The sequence below is a fragment of the Haliaeetus leucocephalus genome, unplaced genomic scaffold (assembly GCF_000737465.1).
Source record: "Haliaeetus leucocephalus isolate CR32 unplaced genomic scaffold, Haliaeetus_leucocephalus-4.0 Scaffold13, whole genome shotgun sequence".
Lineage (NCBI taxonomy): Eukaryota > Metazoa > Chordata > Aves > Accipitriformes > Accipitridae > Haliaeetus > Haliaeetus leucocephalus.
Window position 1 is genome coordinate 1563897 of NW_010972449.1, and position 24331 is coordinate 1588227.

A 24331-nucleotide genomic window follows, 5' to 3' on the forward strand; every position below is an offset into this window, starting at 1 on the left:
GTAGGTCGCTGCCAGTGGGGGGGGGGGGGGGGGTGGGGGCCAGGGGACACTGGCCTGGGGAGCACTCAGGCTATGGCTACCCAGAAGTACACCTGCAAAAGATGGAACTCAGATGCTCCCCTCAAATGTCAGCCCATGAAGCCTCTGGCCAGAAGTCTGAATGCCACAGCATCATTTTGGATTTTAACAGCAGCAGCAGCAACCACCACACAGAAAAATTTTGGCTACTGGCACTGCTGCTGCTTTTTCCCTCCACTCACAACCTTTAGCTGTGGTCACACACACACACACACACTCTGTCTAATGCATCTAGAAATGGGAAACAATTCAGGGGATCAAGAAATGGTGGTATAGAAGGAAAAATCCCACCGTTCAGGCAGGGTAAAACAAGAAGGGGAGGGCTCACTGGTGTAATTTCGGGGTTGGTCTAGGATGATGTCATAGCACTGAGCAAGTGCCATGGCCAACAGTGGGTACTTTCTAATGCTCCCTGTCCATCTGACCTCTAATACCATCGGGCTGAAATATTTAAGATTACATTTATTCTAGCTTTAAAAGGCCATTTTTCACTCCTTTCCATCAAAAAGGTTGCTACTGACTGCAGCCTGTGCAGATGCAAGGTGGGGGAGGCGGCACGACAACTAACTCTTCCAGCACACACCCCTTTCCCTACTACAAAGGCATCCACAGCAATCACATTTGCAATAGTACAAATCTTGATGGATTCATCCCATCCCCCTCCTCTTTGTAAGCCCACAGCCCGCTGTAAGCCCTCTCCGTTATCGCAACCCAGCAATCCTTCCTAGGGATCAAGCTGAAAAATGCAGTCACGGTACAGTTGCTTGAAATAAATGAATGAATGAAAAAAAAAAAAAACAACCAGCCAGCAGCTCAGCCGGGAAGCAGCAATCTTATTGTTTCAAAACCCATCTGCATCTCCATAGCATTTAAGCATATTTCACACGAGCACATAAACACACTTTATGCACATGCAAATAAACATATTAATAAAAGAGATAGGTGGAAGGGGGGGGGGGGGAATCTGAGATGATATTAACTTCACCCAGGAAAGTGGCTTATCTCACATATACTGGAAATAGACATAGAAATCAAACATATTCTGCATTTTACATCTCACACACACAGAGCTAAAATATCTTTCGGTGCAATATCTAGTTGCTATGCCAACAACAACAACAACAGAAAAATTAGGAGAGGAAAAAAAAAAATCCCTGACCCCTTTGCAGAGGGAGAGGGAATGAGAGGAGGTGGGGTGGGGTGGCTGCTTACCAAAGATGCTGATTTGATTGTGGCAAAGCGCTCTCGGTTCCGGTAGTGGAGGGCCTGATTCTGCACTGACTGGGTAGGCCGCACCTCAGGCCTGCGATCCCTGTGGCCCACCTCATCCCTTATAAATACATGATCCTGCAGAAATGGATAAAAACAAGGAGAAAGTCCAGCTGTGCTCTTCCCGCGGCGGCTGCCTCTCTCTCACCCCTCTGTCTGCACAAGCGCCGCTGTTTGAGAGGCATAGTTCAGCTCTCTGCTAGCCCCGGCAGCTCCCACAGTACAAAATGAATAAGCAACACATTGCAGGCTTGGGTTCGGCGTGTCAGCTGATCGCTAGCAGGATGCCTTCTGAATCCCTGGCTGTTTTTTTTTTTTTTTTTAAACCTCCAGTATTACATATGTGCAAAAAAAAAAGGACTCAAAAGCATAAAGCGATGCAGAGCAATCGGACTCCTCAGAAAGGTCGGGTTCAAGCACTGCAACCGAGCAATCCCATTAAAAACGTGATTTCCATGTCTAGCAAAGATGATGCTTTTCCCTTTTAACACAAGAGCAACATTTTGCCTCATTCCCTTTGCCGGTTCGTCCTCAACAGGGTTTCTTTGTCTCTTGTTTGCTATCTGCTGTGGAGGACAAGCATCCTGGCTAAAACCATGGCAGGCTGGAGAGGACCAGGAAAGCCTCCGTGACCGCTCAGGGATCCTGCTTTCCAGTCATGATCCTGCACAGTTCTAGCACTTTCTCTCCACAGCCCACAAAGGATTTTTTTTTTTTTCCCCCCTTTTAAAGCAACAGCTCACAGGTTTTAGCACGAATGGTTCCCGGTACAACCTCCCTCTTGCTCGCTGGCCAGGCTTCGCGAGGAGCGACTGTGCATCTGCAAAACGGCGCACGCAAATTTTCCAACAGAACAATGCTCTCGTCACACGTATAGAGGAGAGACCCTAATCAGAAAGGCCGGTGAAAAACACCACCACAATCTTGCTAACTGAAATGGTGACTGCCAAAACTCAGTGCACCCATAGGCTATGCCTTCAGGACGGAGCAGCCTTTGGACACCAGGGATGGTAGCCAGCGTTGGCACATCTGCCACGCTGCCATCTACCACAGTTTCATGACTCAAACTCCCCCTCTGAAAAAACTCTAAGGAAAACTGAGATTCTTCCTGAATTACATCAGCTGTCAAGGCTGCAAAATAAAGGCTGCAAATGTGAGCAAAGGCCTATACCAAAAGGCAAACATAAGACTCCAACCCTTGCAGAGAACGGCTGGCTCCATCAGAGTGACTCGCTGCCTCCATGCACCCGGTGTTTGCAGGCGAGCATAGGCAGCTTTGCCACCCTGCCATGCCAGAGCAGACACCAGTAAGGTCAGAAAGCCCCATGGTGAGAAACCAGCCGATATGGAGTAGCATTTCCGTTACGACGTTGCTGTCGTACCAACGCTCCTTTCCCACTCTACAGACACTTGTTTCCCTCTCTGCTGTCCTCAATTTCTAGCTGCTTTTAGTCTGGATCCACGCACATTCAGCCATTTTCAATATGATTCCGTAAATGATTTCAAGCAAAAGCCAAACAGGTACAGAAATGCTGATATAAAGAGCTGGACAACATGTTGATTTAAAGTGCCTTAAACCCAATACCTTTTCTCATATTCTTCATCTTGAGCGTTTACGCTCCATGCTCACCTTTCACTTGCCTTTGCATGGAGAGACAACAACGTCCAAGACCATCGCAGAGCCAAGTCCGTACCACCTCCTCCATACCCACCCAAGGGAGACAGACCAAGCTAAAACAGTTAAAAAGAACAGTCCTCCACAGAAGTAGTAGGGCTACAGAGTATAATAGAAAATTGCAGTTTCATTTTATATTGGCCGCCCTTATACTGGACCTTTTGTTGCACTGTCTTAAGAGGGGAAGGCAGAATTACAGAAGGGCAATTACTGGCAATTGGGATGATGTTAGATTTTCGACTTGTGCATGCTCATACAACAGGCAGGGCTCTCAGACTTACACGCCTTCCTGAGAAAGGTACATCTTAGGCTTTACAATAGTCATACCAAAAAAAATCCTCATTAAAGTTTAACAGTATCACTCAGTGTAATTGGACTCATGGCTTCACTGGAAGAATACCAATCCCAAGCTTTATACAGCTTTGCAGCACTCTTGCCCATCAAGTAGGTATAAGGAGGACCCTGAAATACAATCAGGGATACCCCAATAACCCAAAGCAGATGGGCTGGCTACTAACCTTAGTAGAAATACCAAACTAAAAAGTGATGTGTTTTGGAGCTTTCCGGCACAACAGCCCCCTAGCCAGGCAAGGGGTAGTGCTAGAAAGCAATGCTGAAGTTGGCCTCTCGCTCTCCAACAAGCAGCTCTGCAGAGATAAACCTGAATCTTTTGGGGCTAGTGCAAACACAGCCTCATGTAAATGCACTGGTACGAAGCAAGCTGCAGCAAGGGGAAGGGAGTCAGCAACTGCAAAAGGGAACTCCTTTGTTACAGGCTGAAACTGGAGCACCTCATAAAAAAATAAAGCTGAATAAAAAAGTCCTGTGGTAAAGATCTATACAAGACTTACTCATCTGAAGCATGGAAGACTGAAGAGAAATGATAGTACACAGGAGCTACTATTCCTCTGCTGTAGCTATGAAATTAAGGTGCAGACAGGACAAATATTACCCATGGTCATACACAAAGCCTGCAGCAGCACATGTAAACATACAAGGTTCCTAACGTCTGCTAGCAATATCCCAATCCCTGGACCTTCGTCCCTCTCTCCATTACACTGGTATGCCAGGGTTAACGTGAAATGCTAAAACCAGAGAAGCAGCAAATCACTGAAAAAAAGACTTTTAAAGTGGGCATTCAGATTTTTCAGAATGCTCCAAAACACCACCTAAAATGACAAGTTGAAATTGTATTTATTTCTTACATAGGAGAAATTAATCTGTAGGTTACTTTGTTACCCAAGAGATGGATTCTTAAGAGGGCAGAATGTCATCCCAGTCTTGTTTTATGGGACTTCTAGTAACTTCAGTGCACACAAGAAGCTCACAGCAGAATCTAACTGCCCTTCTGGAATGCAAATTAACTGCATTCTCCATTTCAAATTGAGCTGGGCAAGGAATGGGAAAATTCCTTTGCAACTGAGCAAAAGGTCCAATTTTAAAGTGGACAAAAACCTTAGTGGTTGTCCTTGGCATCCCTTAATCTGGAATCTGAGGCTTCTGCATCAGACAGGAAACCACTATTAACTCTCAAATAAGCCCATGCAACCTTAACAGGCAAAACATTTTTCAGAAAAACTGTCACACTACCAGAAATAAAATCACCTGACGTGAAGAGTTACCAAATCTAGCAAGTTACACTACCACAGAGACCTGCCGGATAAACCTAAGAAAAGCCATATTTCCACCAGCCTTCCTCAGACAATGTGACTGATGGCTTCTACAACAGACATCTACCTACAAACCCAGAAAATAGATTTCTGCTCTTCTAATTTTATTTTCTTCTCCAATAAGCTTGCTAAGAGACACTGCAATCATCTCTCCTTTCAGATGTTGGCACAAATCAAGAGATTTTGTTTCAAACTTTTAGCTCCAGGTTTGTGGGAAACAAAGATACAAAACTGTCATCTCAGCTCAAGTTACTCAGTAAGTAAAATCTGATCAAAAGTACCCCAGAAACTCACCAAGTTTGTGTCAGGGTATCTCTCGGCCCTAAATCTGCAGTTCAAACATTGGTTTGTTTTTAAAGTAATGTATCTTCATGTGTATTTCACTTTCCAACTGTTTTCTGTGTTTATTGCAATATTTGCTTTATGAATACAACTTCAGGCATGCTCAGATAACAACTCACCTTAAACCACTACAATCCTTCTATTTAGGGTCAATAATCTAGAATCTTCAACCTCCTACTACAGAAATAATTTGTTCGTCTGACTGTATTATCTGCTACATAAACAGTTTTCAAGTTGATCACAACAAACGGGGGTATTTGGCTGGGTGTTGGCTTTGAAATTGCTGATCATATTTGTCAGGACAAAAATTCTCAAACATTTCTACAGTATTATCCAATCAGAGAGCTGGTAGAGCTTCCAGTTACTTAGCAGATGGTAAAGAGCAAGTCTCGCAAAAACAATGAAAAACCCAAAAGGCAGGACTCCTACATATATTATGGATTAATAAGTAACCTAAAAAAACCCACCCAAACAAACAAACAAAAATTGTTCTTGTAGAAATTAATCTCTGGATAAATAGAAATACAGAGAAGCAGTCAGAATATTTGTTCAGATACAAATTGATTCAAGTGGGTTCCAGCTGGATATCTAAAGAGCTACCACTGGTGTATTGTCTGAGCATCCTACAATGCACATGGGTTTCTGCTCAAACCAGTGAGTTTTGCCCAAGGTCACCCTACAGAGTAAAAACTTGAGCTCTCTAGAGTCCCATGCCAGTTCTATCACATGCTGTCTTTTCATCCTCCTCACTGAAAAAAGGGCTTTACCAGCCACTGCCTCCAACACCAGCGCAACATTTCAGGAATATCTGCTTAACACTGTTGCCACGCATTTTTAAGAGCAACATTAACAGCATGTTGCTAACAGTATCTTCATTTTACGTTCAAGATATTCCAACTAGACTCCTTCCTCATAACACTTAATAATTACACTGATCAGATAATTTTTTGTTTTGTTTTTGTAGAGGAAGACGTAGCTTGTTCCAAGAAACGCTAGGGAAAAAACCCACGCACACATTGCTGCAACAAAACTTCCTAGGTGAATAAAACACTTGCTCAGAAGACAACTGGAACAAGCAAGGTATAGAAGCAAACAGAAAACAACTCAGTAGGTAGACAGGACTTTTCCTACAGAAAAAAAAAAAAAAAAATCAATGAGAATTTCACCTCAGATTTTAATCACAGCAAAACCAGGCAGACGGATCTATAAATTGCATTTGATATTTACATTTTTTCATGTAACGTTGTTATATGTTTGAAGCAACCCTTGCACTGACAAAGAATCAAACACAAGAATTAACAAAATACAGAGAAAGCAGTCCCATTGTCTTCAGCAGCTGACTTGGAAACTAACATACAGCCCAACTGCAAACTCTGATCACACTGGACTCGCCTGAAGCTGAAACATCTAAACTTTCACCTCAGAAGGAGCATTCACTTGCACATAGCATTTTTTGTTATGCGCACCAAATAAAAACCTTCACAAACACTGTTTACACAAGAGGATTCACTAACTGGAAAGGACTGCCAGTCTCCTAGACAAATAGGAAAGGCAATTTCTGAGCCATAGTAAGGACTTTAATGGAATTGCAGCAAATCCCTTCCTTCTAAGAATTTAAAGAGCAAGGAAGCAGTGTGCCATCGTTCATTTTAATACATTGCACTAAATGCCTCGATAATCTACAGAGAGGCTTAACTATCAAGAGTCTTTCAGGAAAAGGCTTCATGTCACCAACCTGCTTGACATGACTCCAGAGGGTACACGAGGGGTCATCACTGCTGGCACATACAAGCCAAAACTCAGTAAGTCATTCCCTAAATATCCTTTAAGTCTCATAAAAACATCTTTTCCAAGTATGAATCATAAATCTTGACATGTAGGGAAAACACCCTCAGCTTTGCCTCAGCTGTAACTCATGCAGAACTGCCATGCCAGAGCACTCTCCATCCACAGAATTCAACATGAACCCTGCATATTAATCACGGCAGCGATAGGTGACACGTAAAGGTTAATTTAATGGATTTGGAAAGTCACTCAAGTTGCAACAGTTATTACAGAAGTATGTTTTTATTACAGACGCTGGGCAAGAATTTGTGATGATCAACTATGAACATCCTCTTTTCATCCTTTTGTTATAAACTAGATTTTAATCAGAGGATTTCTCTGACATTTTTATTGCCCAAGTTTCATCTTTGTAAGTACTGATGATTTTTAAGGTTGAAGTAAGTAACAGCAACAACTCTGTATTGCAGTTGAACAAAACAGAACTGTACTGGCTTTTTGTTTAGATTAAAAGATAACAACCTTTTCTACTATTATAAAGTTTTATGGAAATAAAATAATACCATGTGGGATCATTCTAAATCCTACCACTTGGCATATTCATTTTGGACAACAAGATAATATTTCTGGGAAGCCACCTGTACACACACAGACATATACCAGCAGTTGAACAAAGCAGATGACAAACTACCTACGATGCATCAACTGATGCCTGTATTCTTAGGGAGACAAAATCTTCATCCTCATTTTAAGATGAATTAACTGATACCTATCTGCTTTTAAGATCCAGGTTATGTGTCTTTGAAGCACAGTGTATTTGGAACTTAACTCCCTGCCCCTTTTGTCTTCTTTTTTTGTGTGCGCTCAGATACAATTGGATTTGCATCAGAGCTGCAATTTACTCTTCAGTTCTCAACCTGCGCAGCTGAACACCTGAATCAGTTCCCAACAGGAGATGGGCACGAGAATGTGTATCCATAGGCAAGATGATCCTTGGATGGAGAAGCACAGTTATGTTAACTGTCTTCAAAAGAGACATTAGAAAGCTAGAACTCCTACACTGACCATATTGTGACTTTTGTGGAGGAGGTCACCAATCTGAAACCCGGAAAGGGGCAAGGAAAAGTTCTAGCAGGACAGCTCATCCAAGCTGCACATCTGAATTTCCTGTAACGAATTTGGTGGCGATTAAGGCATCCTTCCGAGAAAGCAGTCTTTGATCCTGAAGATGGACTGAGATCCCAGGAAGGGAGGATGCAGGCTTCCTGCCTGAGTAGCAGACATTATTGCAATTTTTTTTTCCTCTCAGGAGTTTAGGACACAGCTATAAACTAAGTTACATAACAAGCTACACATTCAATTATGGCTTTTTATTATTTTCTTCCTGTCCAGTGATTTCTCTTCCAATCTACAAGTTCTACTCTGCTCATAGGTGGGAGTCACCTTTGTTCTAAGCACAAGTTCAGAAACATGGAGCTCTACTGCTGCCCCAAAGCTTTTGTATTGTGGAAGGGGTGAGTCTGTGCCTGCTTTTCATGGAGGATTTATCACAGCTGCTACTCTCCATCAGGCAAAACCCAAGCATTTTGGCTATCAAGATCTAGTATAGGCAGTGAAAATTAACCAGATCAGAAGCAGGTCATTTCACTTACCCTATGACCACAAAACATTTTTGGATGTTACAGCCAACTAGCAGCTGTTTAAAACAAACAAACAAAACGTTATTTACAAATGCTTTTACTGTATCAGCCTCTTTCTTATGCTTTGTCTCTGTCTCAGACTAACTGGTCACAGTATAGATGCTAGGAGTGCTTGATAGGGATACTTGAAGCTTCTCCCAGCCTAGCGCTGCACAGGTGATACTGTGAGAGCCTGAGGTCTGCTCCTGATTTACACCAAGTAAATGCCACTCCAAACTGGCTCTTCACACCAACCAGCAGCCTGAAGCACTGAAGGCTGGGAACGACATTTCACACATGACCACAGACTCTTTCATCCTACACTTTACAATTGCATGTGACATTCTGGGGCTGTGGTCCAAAGAAATCAAAAGGCCTCTGACACTTAGAGCTTTGAGCCTTAGAAAATATCAACAGTCTAGGCAATTTTGCCATCTTGGTCATTCTACACAGTGTGGTACATCCGGAGATTGTTAATTAACACATTTGCGGAATACCATAATTTTACACAACACTTTGATTTGACCCATGTCAAAACAATCTCATATGTGACCCTATGCCCACATAATGGAGACAGCTGGCTAATTATATTCATCAGTATTTTCTTTTTAGCCTTTAAAGGCTGATTAAACGCAAAACAAAAGCTTAAACTTGAACTCCAGGTTCTTTCCATTTTGTCTGTGATTAGGCTCCAGAGTGCTACCAAACTCAGCACTCCCTACTTCTCACCTGCTAGAACAAAACCAAGTTGTGTGGTTGAGCTTCATCACAGTTTACAGAAACACAGTTAAAGCAAGCACAGAGACAAATTGAAGTCTTTTCAGAATAAGGAACTTTACCTTGAAAATAGGGTGGGATGTATGTGTATATAAACCCTCTGAAGTCTACTGTTCCAATTTTAGTCTTTTTACATGTATTAATATATATGTAATATACACATGAAGGAGTTTTCCATTTAAAATTGCATTCCCCAAAGTAACAGAGAATTAAAAAAAATCATGTACTAAATTAAAACAATATATTTGTAGACTGGAACACATCTTGCTACACATAGTCTAAATTTGCCTTATGCATACATACAGTGGAAGGTAACATTTGCCAATTGAGAAGGTACCTACTCCACTGCAAGAATCAGTAATCACAGCCAGTTGTTAACTATTTTGTAGAGACCATCAGTGCAGACCTGGGTTTTGTGCTTCCAAAATTACCCTAAAACACCTGTGTTAAGTGATCTACAGGTGATTTCTTTCACAATACTTCAGTTACAAGTATGCAAGAGACCCTGTTTTTTCAAACCAGGTAACAAAAACTTTCACGGGGTGTCATGTTTATGCATTCTAGCCAACTGAATGTCTTAATCTCAAGAAAAAAAACAGCTATACAGAAGTTTAAGAGGACTGAATTCATAGCATCAGAAATCTTCCTGTATTTGTACTTCAGGTGTCATACAATCACTGTAAACCAAAATATTATTCTTAAAACAAGCAGGAACTCCACTTCTTTCACAATCGCAATTTATGTCTGGTAGGAGTGGCTCACATTTTGTTTTCATCAACTGTAATGACATTGATCAGTCAGCAATATTGTAACATATGACTACTGTGTAAATCTGTCCCTCAAACTTCTATTTTAATGCATATATAAATAGGACTACTTAACAATGTGAAATTAAAGTTAATACACATTTCTGAAGCGTACACGAAATGAGAAAGAGCTCCAACTGTAACCACCCAAAACATATAATCAGTTGCACCGTTCTTCATTCACGATGGTTCCTTGGGCTGGCATTTTGTACCTAAAACTGTTTTTTCAGAAAGGTGAAGATAAAATCTTCTCAAAGGTGCTACTGCGAATGTATTTCAGAAGGATGTAAACCCCTGAAACCTATGCAACTTATCTGCCAGTATCTTTAAATATGTAAGGCAATCTTTAGCTGAAGACAAAATTTCTTGAGAGCTCCCTTTTATAAGCGCTTCAATATGCAATTACACACACACACACAGTATTTCAGGAGGAAAAATTGCTTACAAATATTTAGTTAGTTGAAACCAGGCTTTACTGTAACCTTACAAATGAGAAATTCATACTTCTCATGCTGCCGTAATGTTTTAGCTCCTCTGGCAAAAAGCATACATACACTTTGAAGCTCTTTGCGAACGCACTCACACAAACAACCTACATTTTACTGCCCACTAGCAAATGACACTGCTAAGGCCAAGCCAAAACTATTTTAGTCAAACAATCTTAGATTAGATGCTGACTTACAGCTAGACAACTTTAGCTTGATATCTAGCATTAAGAAAACAAAAGGCAACAGATCACAACATGCAGCAAAAGAGCAGAAAAGCATTGAGTGGAACTTGACTCAAAACATACCTCGTGGGAAGGGTCCAAAGTTCTGCACACTTCCACTTCTCATGAGGGAAATCAAAGTGCAAGCAGATTTTAATCATACACTGTGACTGGTAAATGGTTAGCTTAGCTGCTATGACCACTTGTCACCATACTACATAATACAGAACAATCATTCACAAGGAAACAAGGACGGATGTTACAAGCAGAGATGAAGAAGTGCACATGCAGGGCTGGGTAAGGAGGCATGCACTAAATCTGTGCCAACCCTGCCTAGACACTGACAGCACTACCTTCCATTAGCGGCCTCTTTTTATTTTCAGAGGTTATTTAAATGCAGTTTAGCTTTTAAAGAAAAAACACAGAACTTGATTCTGGCAAGCCCGGCACCAGCTCCTGCTCTCAGCAGATAGCTCAGCACAAGACCACAGCACGCTGATGGTTGGGCCCTACGCAGGTGAGCCAACGTGAGCAATAGCAGGGACTGCAGGAAACTATGGAGAGCACCAGAGAACATACCTTCTTATGAACAACGGAGGAAGTGGAATTAATTGTGCTCTCGTCACTATGCATCATGACCAGTTCAGGGCTGCTCTCATCCAGGACCTCCTGCATGCTGCTCACACTGCTGCTCTGACTGCCTGTGCTCACAGACATACTTGGGATGGAATGGTTGCTGCCCAGACTGTCCATCTTCCTACTCAGGTTTGATCCATGCTCACTGTCCTATAAAACAAGGGGCATCAGTTACAAATACTGCAGGAGATCACCTGCCCAGCATGTGCCTGCAGTGCCCAAAGTTTGTTTTAAAGGCAGCTCTGCAGAGTTAAAGGTTCTTTGCTCGTTATTTTAGCAACTACGTTTCTCAAGGTTGCTTGGGTTATGAAATACTCCATACGGGGAGTCAGCTTTTGCTTTTTCCCCTTACTACATCAGGCTTCAAGTCAGTTTTTTCTACATATCAGTAAGCCTGGGCATGGCTCTTGGCTTGAATAGGAGACATCCAGGAATACTGGATGGCTGGCGGAGAAGTCTCATAATTAAAAGGAGTGATCTAAGTTTGTATTAAAACAGTGTTCCAAGTCAGGATATGCTACAACACACTTTGTGAATCAGAAAAGATGTAAGACAATGAACCCATTTGTTTATTATTTGATAAGTATCACATGGTGCTTAACAGGTGTAGAGGTTTTAACCTCCATGTCCCAAGCAGTCAGGAATTACATTTTGTCAAGCTAAAAACCCCTTTAATCTTGTGCTTTTGGCCAAGATAAATTCTTCATTCACCTTTAAAGCAGCTGATTCAGAAGAGCCTGCATTACTACAGTGATTAAAACTGCTGTAATGTAGCCATACGTAAATAAATATTCCTCGTATAGGACATATTTTTGATTCTACAGACTAATATTAGAAGTTAGCAGCCTTTTTTCTTGTTGCATACTCATATGAGCACAGTAATCCCAAAGTATGTGCTTAATCTGGACTGATTTAAGAGAATTTATGGAATTCTTTGTAATTAACTAGTGGCACTGAAGAGGCTTGCAAGGAGTTCACAGTGAGGACTGAGAACTCTGAATGTCCTTCAGTTCCTGGTCCAAAATAGCCTTGATTCACCAAAATGAATGGCTTGCTACTGCACCCAGTTTGTCCTGGCCTCCAAAGTGATTTTGGGGAGAATTACATTACAAATCAATTAACAGGGTACTCATTTTGTTGGAAACTGACAGAAAGATAAAGTTGACAGACTCAACAGATTTGTATTTGATTGTGTGATTATTTTTTTAAGCAATCAGCAGATCATTCAGAGCCTGCGTGAGAGCACTTAAAATCCAAAATACAAAATAATACTCTTTTAGAGAGAACGTATGCACATGAGAATGAAAATATTTCCAGGATGCTTATAAAAAGTTGCAAAAGAAATAACATAACGAACCATCTGAGATGAGGATATGGCTATGCAATTAATTAATGTATATGCACAAAGGGCAGAGATGAGATTGCATATGCAACCTTAACATCAACTTCCTGACTTGAATACTTTCCAAATGACCTTAACTTCCTTGCAAGAGCTCCGATGAAAGCATTAGTAATATTTTGAGTGTTAAAGATTTGTAATGCTCCTTTTCCACCTTAGAAAGTCTAAGGTAGAAAAAGGAACTGTCTTGTGGCATTAACAGCTGAGCAGCTTCTGTTAACCAGTTAAGTAGTAACTGAAGCACGTGCTAGGTTTTCTTTTCACTGCCAAGTTAGTGATACACACGAGCAATACAACCTCCTTTCATGGTACACAAGCTCAGTGGTAAAACACAGTGCAGAGCATGCTGTGCACATGCAGAGTGTGAGCTTCATTAGAGTGTTAATTCCTGGAGATGCAATATCTTTTTTCCCTCCTCTCTTTTGAGGAGTGGGGACAGGAGGAACAGAAGAAGATACATCCTGGAGTCAACTACTACCACATGTATCCCACTTAGCTGTTCAGCTCCGATCTGCTGAACAGCCAAGTGGGGAACCCATTCCCTTGCGCTTTCCTACCCTGTCACCCTTCTAACAGCTTTTCACACATGGGTAGAAAAAGCTTGAAGGTTTCAGTGCAAAAGTCTGACAATCACCCCACCCCCCAACTAAGCTTGAAGTTTAGAAGTTGGCTAGCTAGAGGTTAGCACTTCGTAGCTTTAATCACAGTGGTTGCTGTTCTTGCTCCTTTTGTGCATCTCCTTCAAAGTGAAGGACAGTGCTAAGTGCCAGTCCCCTCCTTCTGTATGCTCTCCTACCTGACACCCAGGCTCGCCCATTTCTTAAACCAGAGCTCTGGTTTAGCTTTAAAGGAACATTTGACATACACAAACCTCAAAACCAAGCCCCTGACTATACGCTGAGCTTGGGCATCTCACTGCGTATTATCTAGCTATACTGCAGGAAGAAGGAATACAAACATCAATTTGTCTGTCAATTTTTTTCATTGAGAACCAGTCATGGATTTTATTTACCCAATGTGTCTGCACTAAATGACATTAATTTCCACCTAAGCTCATCAATTGAAAAATGACTGGTTTCCTTCTCTAAGCCACAGTTAGTGTCAATTATCATAAACTGATTAAGTGGGTTGTTTATTACAAGATTTAAACTGAAGCTGAATTTTACGTCTTTAACTTTTTTTTCTTCTTCAACATTAAAGAACTTTTAAAAATAAGTCTTACTAATTTGGTGATTTGCTTTTCAGCTCATGGTAGGCCAATTACTTTACAGTAAAGTTATGGCAATTGAAAAAAATATTAACATTAATCAAGTGGTCTTGACTGTACTTATGAGAAAGAAAAGCTTGGACTGTCAATAGACCCTCCTTCACACAGGCTGTGAGATGCTTTCTTCTCACAGAGAATCTCCCTCCAAACAAGTTTCTCCCTAAAGCTTTCAGAAGGCAGGCCACCATTTGAAATAAATCCAAAGTTTTAAAGCTGCCAATAAATGCACATCTAACACTGAGTAAGGCCTATTATCGCTCATTACCCTATCCTGTCTTTCTGCTGATCCAGATGATATTCCAATAACATGGATTGCATCCTCACCTAGGCTGTGCTTGTTCTGCTCCCCTAATGGCAGGAACACCTCACTTGCCCTAAAATTATAACAGTGCAAATGGGGTAACAAAATAAAAGTACCTCCTCCTCTTCTTGAGACTCGGTCAGTGGGCCATTCCGTGTCTCTTGGAAAAGGATTTTCTTCATTTTCCGGTACTGAAGGTTATCCAGTTCACGTACTGCATCTTTTGTCCTTTGTATGAGGTCTATTAGTACCCTTGGTGGTCGGTCTCGGCGAACAAAATCATGCTAAATTAAAGGAAATAAAACAGATGGTTTCAGACATGACACTAGTATGTTTGATGTAAAAACAGGGACAAAGTGACTTTTTTTGAGACACCTGAAAAGACAGTTCATGTTCAGTAATTGGTCTGTTCATATTCAGTAATTAGTAATACCCATTATGAAAGACTCCAAACACACTGAGCACTGAAATACACCGACTGGGCTCACCACGACATCAAATAACCAAACTGATCATGCTACGCACTATGAGCTTTGAGGCATAAGGTGCAAAACGTTTTGTTCAGAAGTCAAAAGATCTGCTTAAGCACAGAACTCAATCAAATGTAGAGTGCAGAGAAGTGAGGCAAAATCACTTTGCTGCTTGAAACTAATGTGCCTGTGTACGCATGTGCACAGGCACATCAGCAGCAGGAGAAGCTGGGGAGTGGATGGAGAGGCATGAGGTTTGGCTGACCCCTTGCAAGGTCTCTTTGGCCCCGACTCCCTTATTCACTTTTCTGTCTGAAGTGAAACAGTTTGGACCAGGGTCAGGTGTTCTGAGCTCTCCAAGCAACACAGCTGATTTGTCCCTTCCTGAGCTCATTCACTTGAAGCATACCAGGTACAAGACGGTGCCACTTCAAACCTTACAAAAGCATAGGACTTTACAATGAACAAAATGCATAAAGGACAAAGAAGAATCAATCCTGATTATGCAAGACTACCTGCCTAAGCTTATCCTGCATCTATCTGTTTTGATTCATACATAAAACCAATAAGACGACTGCAAGGTTTGTTTGTTTTTTTTATACTTGAAACATTTGTAGCTAAAGTAAAATCACATTCTTACCAACTCCTGCTAAGGAGGTACTAGAAGTGCAGGTTTTAAGTGCAGGCTTCACAATAAATTCTTCAATGGAATTGAAGTATATGATTAAAAGCTCTTCTCTGACTTCATAGATACATTCTCCTGAACTGTACAGCTACCAGTAGAGTATGAAAGCCTTGCAGCTTTCCCATTAACCTTTGACTAAAGTAGACAGCCTGAGTATACACTAGCCAATATTCTATATGGTATCACTACAGCTGGGTATGTTGCTTAGTATGTGCCATGGGAGATGGTCAGAAGGCACAGACATCTTCTACATGCTTCTGGAAACTTTAACAGTGAAAGAGAGAAATGGGCAACATAGTTGTTCTCTACCCTGTATTGCAAATGCCACGATGGCCTTTTGTTAGAGACCCTCAACAGCTGAACCCTACCTGCAAAGAAATTCTCAGGAGGGTCACGTCTGCCCACTTGGCTTCACAGATCTTTCCACACCTGGTGAACTCAGGGTCCCATAGGACAGGGAAAAGCACCTCTACCCTAGACATGTTGCCATTCCTCAAGTTCAAGAACTAATACATCCAACTGCAGCTGGAGTAACTGATACATGAAACCCAGTCCTCCTTAAAACAGGAGTCTTACATACAAAAAAGCTGAAAGGATAAGCTGATCTTCTTTTAACGCTTTGTAAATAACACGGACAGTATCATGCCACAGGCTTATTTCTTGTTTTGAATTGAATTCAAACTGTTGTAAAACTCAAATGCACTAATGGGGGCGGCTAGTCATCTCACTATCAATTTTTTGCTAGTAGTGATGATATTTACTTTTGAATTATAGCTAAAAGTTCTAAACATCATTTCACACAAAAGCAAAATGAATAATTTCTGCTCCTCAACACAGATAACCACCATTTATTTCTCTATGAACAGCAACAATCTGCAGCTTATCTATGATTAGAAAAAAGGTAATAATTTTTATCTCATTGTAGATAATTTTTAGAAAGCAGTAATGCATTTGGAACAACAGTCCTGAACTTAAATCCATCCTACATGTCCAGTGTCTGCTTGTTTATGCATATTCTTTAGCAGTGCAAATACTCATTTCACTGGAAAGACTATGTCCTTCATATTCAAGCACTACTCAAATACCAGAATGCAGCCACATGGAAACCATAGGGCAGATGCACAGAAGTGAAAACCAAAAGGGTCTTGCATAGCAAGAATACAATTCTGACTGTTACTTGCATTATCTAATTGTCAAAACTGCACATAAGAGATGTAGGCAACCCTCTGCTAGGTACCGTGCAACTCTAAGAAATGAAGGCTGAAAGGACTTAATTGGTCTACTTTCTCCAAAAGCAAACAACAAAACCAAAACGGACTCAAAGGGGGGAAAAGGTTAGTCTAAAGGCATGTACCAAGTTGGCTGGAAGAGTGACTAATGTAACGCAAGTCTCCTGGGAACGTCATGCAAGCTGAGAAAAACAGGGAAAAAAGTGTTTAAAACAAATTGTATAATTGCTTTTCACTTTAAAAGTGAAAAAATATTAGTGAGAGAGTTTTGGAAGTTTGGGGGGTTTATTTTTTATTTTTTATTTCAACTGCATTTTAATATCACTACAGTCATTTGACTATTTTCATCTGGGATAGTGAAGGGAAACCGAATTCATTCTCAAATACCCCATTTAAAATTCAGTTCTCTAGGAAAATGTGGCCACAAAAAATTTGCTCTACCCCTGTTTACCACAGACAAGTGAAAAACCCTCAAAAGACAAAAAAGTCTTCAATCTTACAGTCTAACAAGCTTTAGGGAGAGCTACTGCAGGAGGGAACATCTAGGGTACTGTTCTGAAAGTCTAAACCAAATAAAAAGACTGCATATACATGATTTAAGAATAAGATCTCAGATCCGATTGTTTGCACAGACTCCAACCTAAGGTACTCATGAAATCATATCCTTCAATGAACTTACACTATTCCTAGAGAGCAGAAAGGCTGCCAATCCACATGAATGAATCATTCTGAAACCCACAACATAAACCTATTAGCTGGTCAAAGGATTGTCAGGGTGCTGCAAGCAGAACCAGAGAACAAAACGCTGGTTATGTGCCACAGCACAAATGTATCACAGGAAAAAAAATATACCAGGCACTGAAGGGAGAGTACAAACAAGCTCGTTCATCAGCCTTTACCTGGAGAGTGAAGGCATGAGAGTTAAATATTCTATATGGTCCAGGCTTAAAGCAAGGACAGAAGCGAACGCAAAGCTAGCTGTTCGGTAAAGAGCGCAGGGTTTCGATTTCTTTCTTCAAGAACCAAGAGGCTCAGAAACATCCATGAAAATGCATTTTACTGAGCTGAAAGAGTAACAAGAGAAGCCATAAAACAAAGGCTGAATGGTAGCCTTAGAACAAAAATCAGCATGAAAAGGCTGTCAGGTAGACACAGAGCAGCAATCTAACCTACTGTAGAAATTAAGCAAAACGCTCAATGGAGCTAGCAATTCCTCTGCTCAAATATTTAAGGAAAAACTGAATCCTGTTTACCTGGTGTGGAACAGCAGCATGCAATGCAATTCTCACCAGCAGCTATGTACGGCAACCAGAGGAATAGCAGGGCCACTAATCAATTTTAAAGAAAGGAAATACTTAAAAGAAAAAAAAAAAAGCATGATGGAAAAGGGGCTGGACAGGATTTCACACATCCCTACCTTCTAATGGAAGGCTGCTCCTGAATTTCCCAAACACAAAGCCCTTGGAGCTATAAGCAGTTCCTATACCTCTCAGGTAAACTGAGACTTAAACTGGAACTGATTTATGATTCACTGACAAAACTTTGGCAAACTTTGGACACATCACTCCCAGCACAGGTCCCCCTCCTACATGCTCTTGGAAATTATGAACCTGTACAAGGCACCTTCCAAAATGGTACAGTTATTTCCAAAACAAGTTCTAATTAATTAGGTTCAGTATAGAAACTATTAAGGGGATATAAACAACTTTTGGGTTTGGTGGTTTAATTGGGGAAGAAGTTAACCTAGGCCTATCCTGTTAGTGCTACTTTTAACAGTGAAGTATGATGCATGAATATAGAAAAGAAGCAAACACGTTACAAGATGTTAATGAAACAAGAGCAATTGCTCAAAACCCATCTAGGACAGAGATGATTGGAAAATGGAGATCAGAAACACAGATAGAAAATACAACACTGCATGACTAGAGAGAGAAGTTGAAAAAAATGTGATGTCTGGAAATCCACTACTAAAAAAAAAACCAACAACAGATGCAGAGTATGTTTGGTAAGTAATAATATGAGGCGGGATCTACAGTTGGCACTAATCATAGAATGGGTTGGGATGGAAGGGACCTCAAAGATCGTCTAGTTCCAACCCCCCTGCCATGGGCTGGGACACCTTCCACCAGACCAGGTTGCTCAAAGCCCCATCCAACCCGGCCTTGAACACTGCCAGGGATGGGGCATGCACAACCTTTCTGGACAACCTGTTCCAGTGCCTCACCACCCTCACAGGGAAGAACTTCTTCCTTACATCTAAGTCTGCCTTCTTTCAGTTTAAAGCCATTATCCCTTGTCCTATCAATACATTTGTCAGGACTTCTGCACCAGACAGCAGTCAACAGAACACAGCATCAAAACCTCCTGTTGTAACACCACAGAGCAGAGCAGAGCCTGCCTTTCCCAGCTCCCACACAACCACACCTGGAATAACATTTCACGATATGTATATTAGTGCCATAAATGCCTGTCCAGCCAGAGGAACACTAGACAAAAAAAAAAACAAACCAAAAAGTGGATCAGAAAGGCCCAAATGAATGATTTACATGAATAGAGCAAAAACAAGAGCTGAACTGAGATCAGGCAGAAAGATCATTAAAAGATACATATTCAAAAGGTATGAACAGATAAAGAATTAATCATGTTCACATTAGCATTACTAGAAGAAAAAGGTCAAGATAACCTTCCTGAACTTCTTCAGTGTCTGCCAAAAAACCAGGCAAGACAGGACAGTACAGAGCACCCCGCACAAAACAATCCTGCTCTGGCCAGGAGATAAACATAAGTCATCCAGTCTCTTTCCATCTCTAATACCCATGCTCCTTTAAGTAATCAGCCACTATCTGTAAATCTTTATTAAGAGCTCAATCCTCTGATCATGTGGAGCATAATTCTCAAAGTACTAGTAGCTCTGCAAAAGATTTGCTATTGCCTATACATCTTATAAAGACTGGTTAAGTCTAGATTTTGAGTAGCAATTAAAATGGCTTTTTAGATTTTCTATCACTTCTACAGAGAAAGCCTGTAGCAAATTACAAGCCTTAAATCTCACTGAAATTGCATATAAACTTGGTAGCAAGTACTGCCTGTTACACAACAGAAAAATAACATTTTTCCTTATTGGAGAAGGTAAGCAAAAAAAAAAAAAAAAGGAACATCAGCAAGTTAACAGTTACATTATTTTACACAAAACCTCGTAACTGCTCTCAGAAGTTCTTCGCTTTCACACAAGCTGCACCAAGTTATAGTCTCTCCACTCCCTCTGCCCCCATTTAGAGGGCGAACAGGGTTGCTTCCAGTTTCCTCCCTCATTTCTGTCTGCTTTTTCAGAGACCACGTAGTGCAGCATGGTCACAACTCAGGACATCGTACTGACAGCACAGTATAGCAGAGAGGCTGGTGAAAACTCCCTTCTTCAAAGCAGTAGGAAACACACTCCTAAGTCCTGCCTACACAGAAAACTATTGGTTGGAATTCACTTCTGCAGCACAGATATTTAACTAACCCAGCTCTGGACCTGTTTGTCCTTGATAATACTTTCAGTTAAAGTATGTACAGCATTATCTTGGAAAAAAAAAAACCCCAAACTATTAAAAAACTAAAAATCAAGATTAAATCCTTCTATCCCCCCTCCTCCTGACAGGTCCTTCCTTCAGCTAAAAAAAAAAAATCTGTTACACTACTATCCCATGAGGCTTGCAAGTTCTCCAACACAAATGTCACCTCTGGAGAGCTTTGGGGTGTAAGAGGAACAAGGTGCTGGGCTGCTCCCCCAAATAACTCCTCACTCAGCAGTATAACTGTTTTACCACACAGCCTACCTCTACTTTTCTCCAGTAGTTTGACTCTTGAGCATCATATTGTGATATGAATTGTGACGGACGTAACAGGCAAAGTCAGGAAACAAAGTTAAACAGCCTAAAATACTCTTTAGAAGAACTCAACACTCTACTGATTCAGATGAGAGCAAAACCAACAATTTTTTTTTTTAAAGGTTAAATATTTTTTCACCATCTTTAGAATTATTTTGGTACCCAAACAGATTTTTCCAAAATTTCTGGAAAAGATGTGAAAAATTACCCGTAACAGATCTGCTGATGATGGCCTTTCCTGAGGTATTTTCTGTAAGCAGTAATCAACAAATCCCCTAAAGGAGTCTGACCTGTAAATAGAAAAAAAAGTTCTAAATGAAAAAGAAGCTTAGGATGTGGAATACACGCACACTTATTAGTGCAGAGCAAAAGAAAAACCTTGACTAATTTGTTCTTAAGTTCTAGGGCAGAGAAATTAACTGTTTTTTTCAAATTCTGAGTAAGTTGATCCCATCAGCTCTTCAAACAGTTAAAGACTGTTGAAACAAACACAAACACACAATTATCCCCAACCACAAACTGAAAACCAAGCAAGAACTATGTGTACCAGTCACTATTTTAAATTTTCCTCAACTACTTAAAAATAGATGACAATGAAATTATTGGTAACTCCAGAAATGTACTCGTTAATTTAGCCGATGAAAGGGCTCTCTGTTCTCTAGAAGCTTCCCACCATTTGAAACATTGACTCAGTGAAGTGCCTTGATACAATGCTTAGTTCAACAACACTTTAGGCTATATATGAGGTTGTAGCACAACTGGAAAGAAGAAAACTGATTATCTAGGTGCCACTGAACTCGAAAGCGGCATAAAAGGCACCTTGCTTACTCCCTTCTCAAAGCCACAGAGAGCAAACAGGTGACTATAAACAAACTGCTTGCAATCAAGCATACTGATTCTTATGCTGTATTCACAAGTTGTCTCTACTCTGCATTGCAAATTCTGCAAAGACGACCATGGGTATCAGTGTGCAGATACAAGACCAAGTTCTTTGAATCTTGAAAAATGGACAAAATAGAGACGATGAAATAAGAAAACTGAAGTAGAGTGGTTTTGATAAAGTGATTAGCAGTGAAATAATTATGCTGCTTAAATGCCTAGCAGTGTAACAGGGGGAACTTCACACCTCTCCAGGAGCTATTGTTTCAAGCCATCTGCAGACTCGGCCAAGCACTACTCCATAGCTACATTCCACTCTTGGGTACAGAGAACAGGAAACGGGGTAACCCCTTTGCTCCCACAGAATAACAAAGCATTCTTGCATCCAAGCCCAGATTCTGGAACAAGCCTGTAGCATGGGGATAGTTACTGGCCACAGAGCTCTGATAACTTTTGAAGTCACTCACTGAAAACATCTAATTACCTCTGTATTCCATGTACCTCTCCCCTCCCCTTCTCCATGTTTCAGCTGCACTGCAATGCTAACAATTCTTCTATCGGGGATCTTTTGCAGCTGGAAACTTTGCTGAAGCTGAGCTATGGCTGGCTTAATGCATCCAAGAATATTTTAATTCCTACAGCGTCTACAGCCCCATAATTAACACCTCCACACATTTAGATAGTAGCACAGTCAAAGTGACAGAAGGTCAAAATTGAGCCTGCCTACACAGAGGTATTAAAGGAGTATTATTTGAGAACGCAGTCAAATCACTACACTGCAACAAACACTTTTTCTTGTCAGACTTTAACCACGCAGAGAGTTTTGCAGAGCATTTTCAGGGATATAAAACAAACAACAAAAAATTCTCGTAACAGCAGCTCTCTTACCATTCATTTGACTGTAACGTAGGGGAATCGTTCTGGGCTATGTGATATAAGGCACTCATTGCATTCATGTTGAAAAGTGGAGGCTTCCTTTCAGCTAGAAAGAGAAGAGAAAGGTGTGATAAGGCAGTCTGGAAAGAAAAGGAGAAAGATATAGAAGTATGAGCAGGGTATCACTGCTAAATCAATAGCTCGTTACTGTCATCATCACATTTAGGCTACTTATTTTAATATTCTAGATTAGACCAGGACAACCACTCAAAGAAAGCTGCTATTCATTTGAAGAGGGGATGATGAAATCCAGAGAGAACAGGATGCAAATTATAAGGAAAAGTTTCCAGTAAATTTTACCTTAACTGCAACATTTCACACCTGACCTGCTATGGTAAAATCAGCAGAAGCTGACTAAAGCAAAGCTTAGACATACAGCATGTCAGGGCTAGGAAATTTATGTATCAATTCCTACAGATCTTTGATGCACTGCTGTAGCATCTGTGTTAAGGCAAAAGAGTGGCTGGCTGCCTGTTTCATTTGCCATCGGCAGTCACCTGCGAGTGGGACAGTTTGCCAAATTCACTTGCCAGATGTGTTGTTAACTCTCTCTAAAATTCTTTCTAGTCCTTGCACCAAGAGGACACCTATCTACCAGCCCCTGACCTTTCAGGAGTGCAGCACATCTCACACAGAAATTGAGAAAAGCTAGTTTTCACCACCATCTAAGGTCAGTCATGCCAATCAGCCAATGATGCCAGGATTTTTAAGTTTGTGTCAGGTCAGAGCAATCAGTTGTCATTGACATGCAGCATGCATGCAAACCACTGCATTTTCTTTTCTTTAAACACCACTTTCTTTCAGCTACACAAGAAATTAAGACATCAGCATTCAAAGAAATTTCCTCCCACTGCTATCTGACCCCATGTTCAGATATGGAATCATGCAAAGGCAAAGTTCAAAGTTTAAAAAAGAAAGTTTAATATTTCTTAAAAGGGTAATATTAAAAAAAAGCAAACCCATCAACTATGTAAAGTGACTTTGAGATTCTTGACTGAAAAGCTCCATAGAAATTCTAGTATGAAGACTCAGTGCCTACATAGGGTAGCATAACATCTATTCTACTACTGTGATTTACTCCTTGAGAGGCCATAACATGCCTAAACTCTGCACGAAAAACAAACATATCAGTGGCCATGCAGAACAGAAGTCTAAAATTTCTGATGTTGGCATTCTTTATATCAAAATACAGGCTGTGTCAGCAAGGCATTAGTGCTGGCACATGAAATACAACACTGGTAGTTACTAGTCATCTACACCATTACCATCTCCATATTGGAGTCAACATTTCTTCCCATTCTGTACGTCCTCCTCTTTGTTATCTCATATATATTTCTGCTGATTACACGTTTATAAATAATGTTTTCAGTGAACTTGTCCTTACAATAAGTTCATGAGGTACTGCTGTTAAGGTTAAGTATAATCCATATCAAGACTATCTTTGAAAATAATCTACTCAGCACATGCAATGTCAATATTCAAACTTAAAATGCACACATCTGCTCTGTATACCTACTATCACATCTACATCTGCTTCAGGTTGTGTGGATGCGTATCATTTGCCCTTTGCAGTGCAAACCCTTTTCTTCTCATGTAAAGAACCTGTCCACGTTGATTCATGTCACAAAGTTTCAGCTGAGATTGAAGATTTTTGTTTCAGAGAGTGGGGAAGTAAGAAGAATTGAAAATTAAATGTAGGTCCCTTCTGACGCACAGTTCTTAGGACACCAGTTCCCTTGACATAATAGCTGGAACAACTTTCTCAAAATCCAGCTTGAAAAAATATAGTCTACAAACTATAATTTCCTCTCATACAAGACTAGAATCCTCTAGTTAAAGGAATAACTGAGCACACCATATTAACATTAAA

General features: G+C 40.7%; 1 protein-coding gene across 3 annotated transcripts in view; it reads right to left on the reverse strand.

The window, feature by feature from the left end:
* Window positions 1-24331, reverse strand: part of TAOK3 (TAO kinase 3) — a 93642-nt gene that overhangs the window by 15403 nt on the left and 53908 nt on the right. For 2 of the 3 annotated variants that reach the window (XM_010574325.1, XM_010574333.1), the window contains exons 10-14: window positions 22414-22507; window positions 20855-20936; window positions 14507-14674; window positions 11367-11573; window positions 1291-1425 (exon numbers count right to left, since the gene is read on the reverse strand). In XM_010574325.1, coding sequence (XP_010572627.1) covers window positions 1291-1425; window positions 11367-11573; window positions 14507-14674; window positions 20855-20936; window positions 22414-22507 — 686 coding nt within the window. The remainder of the gene's footprint in view (window positions 1-1290; window positions 1426-11366; window positions 11574-14506; window positions 14675-20854; window positions 20937-22413; window positions 22508-24331) is intronic. The other variant, XM_010574344.1, reaches the window with a different exon arrangement.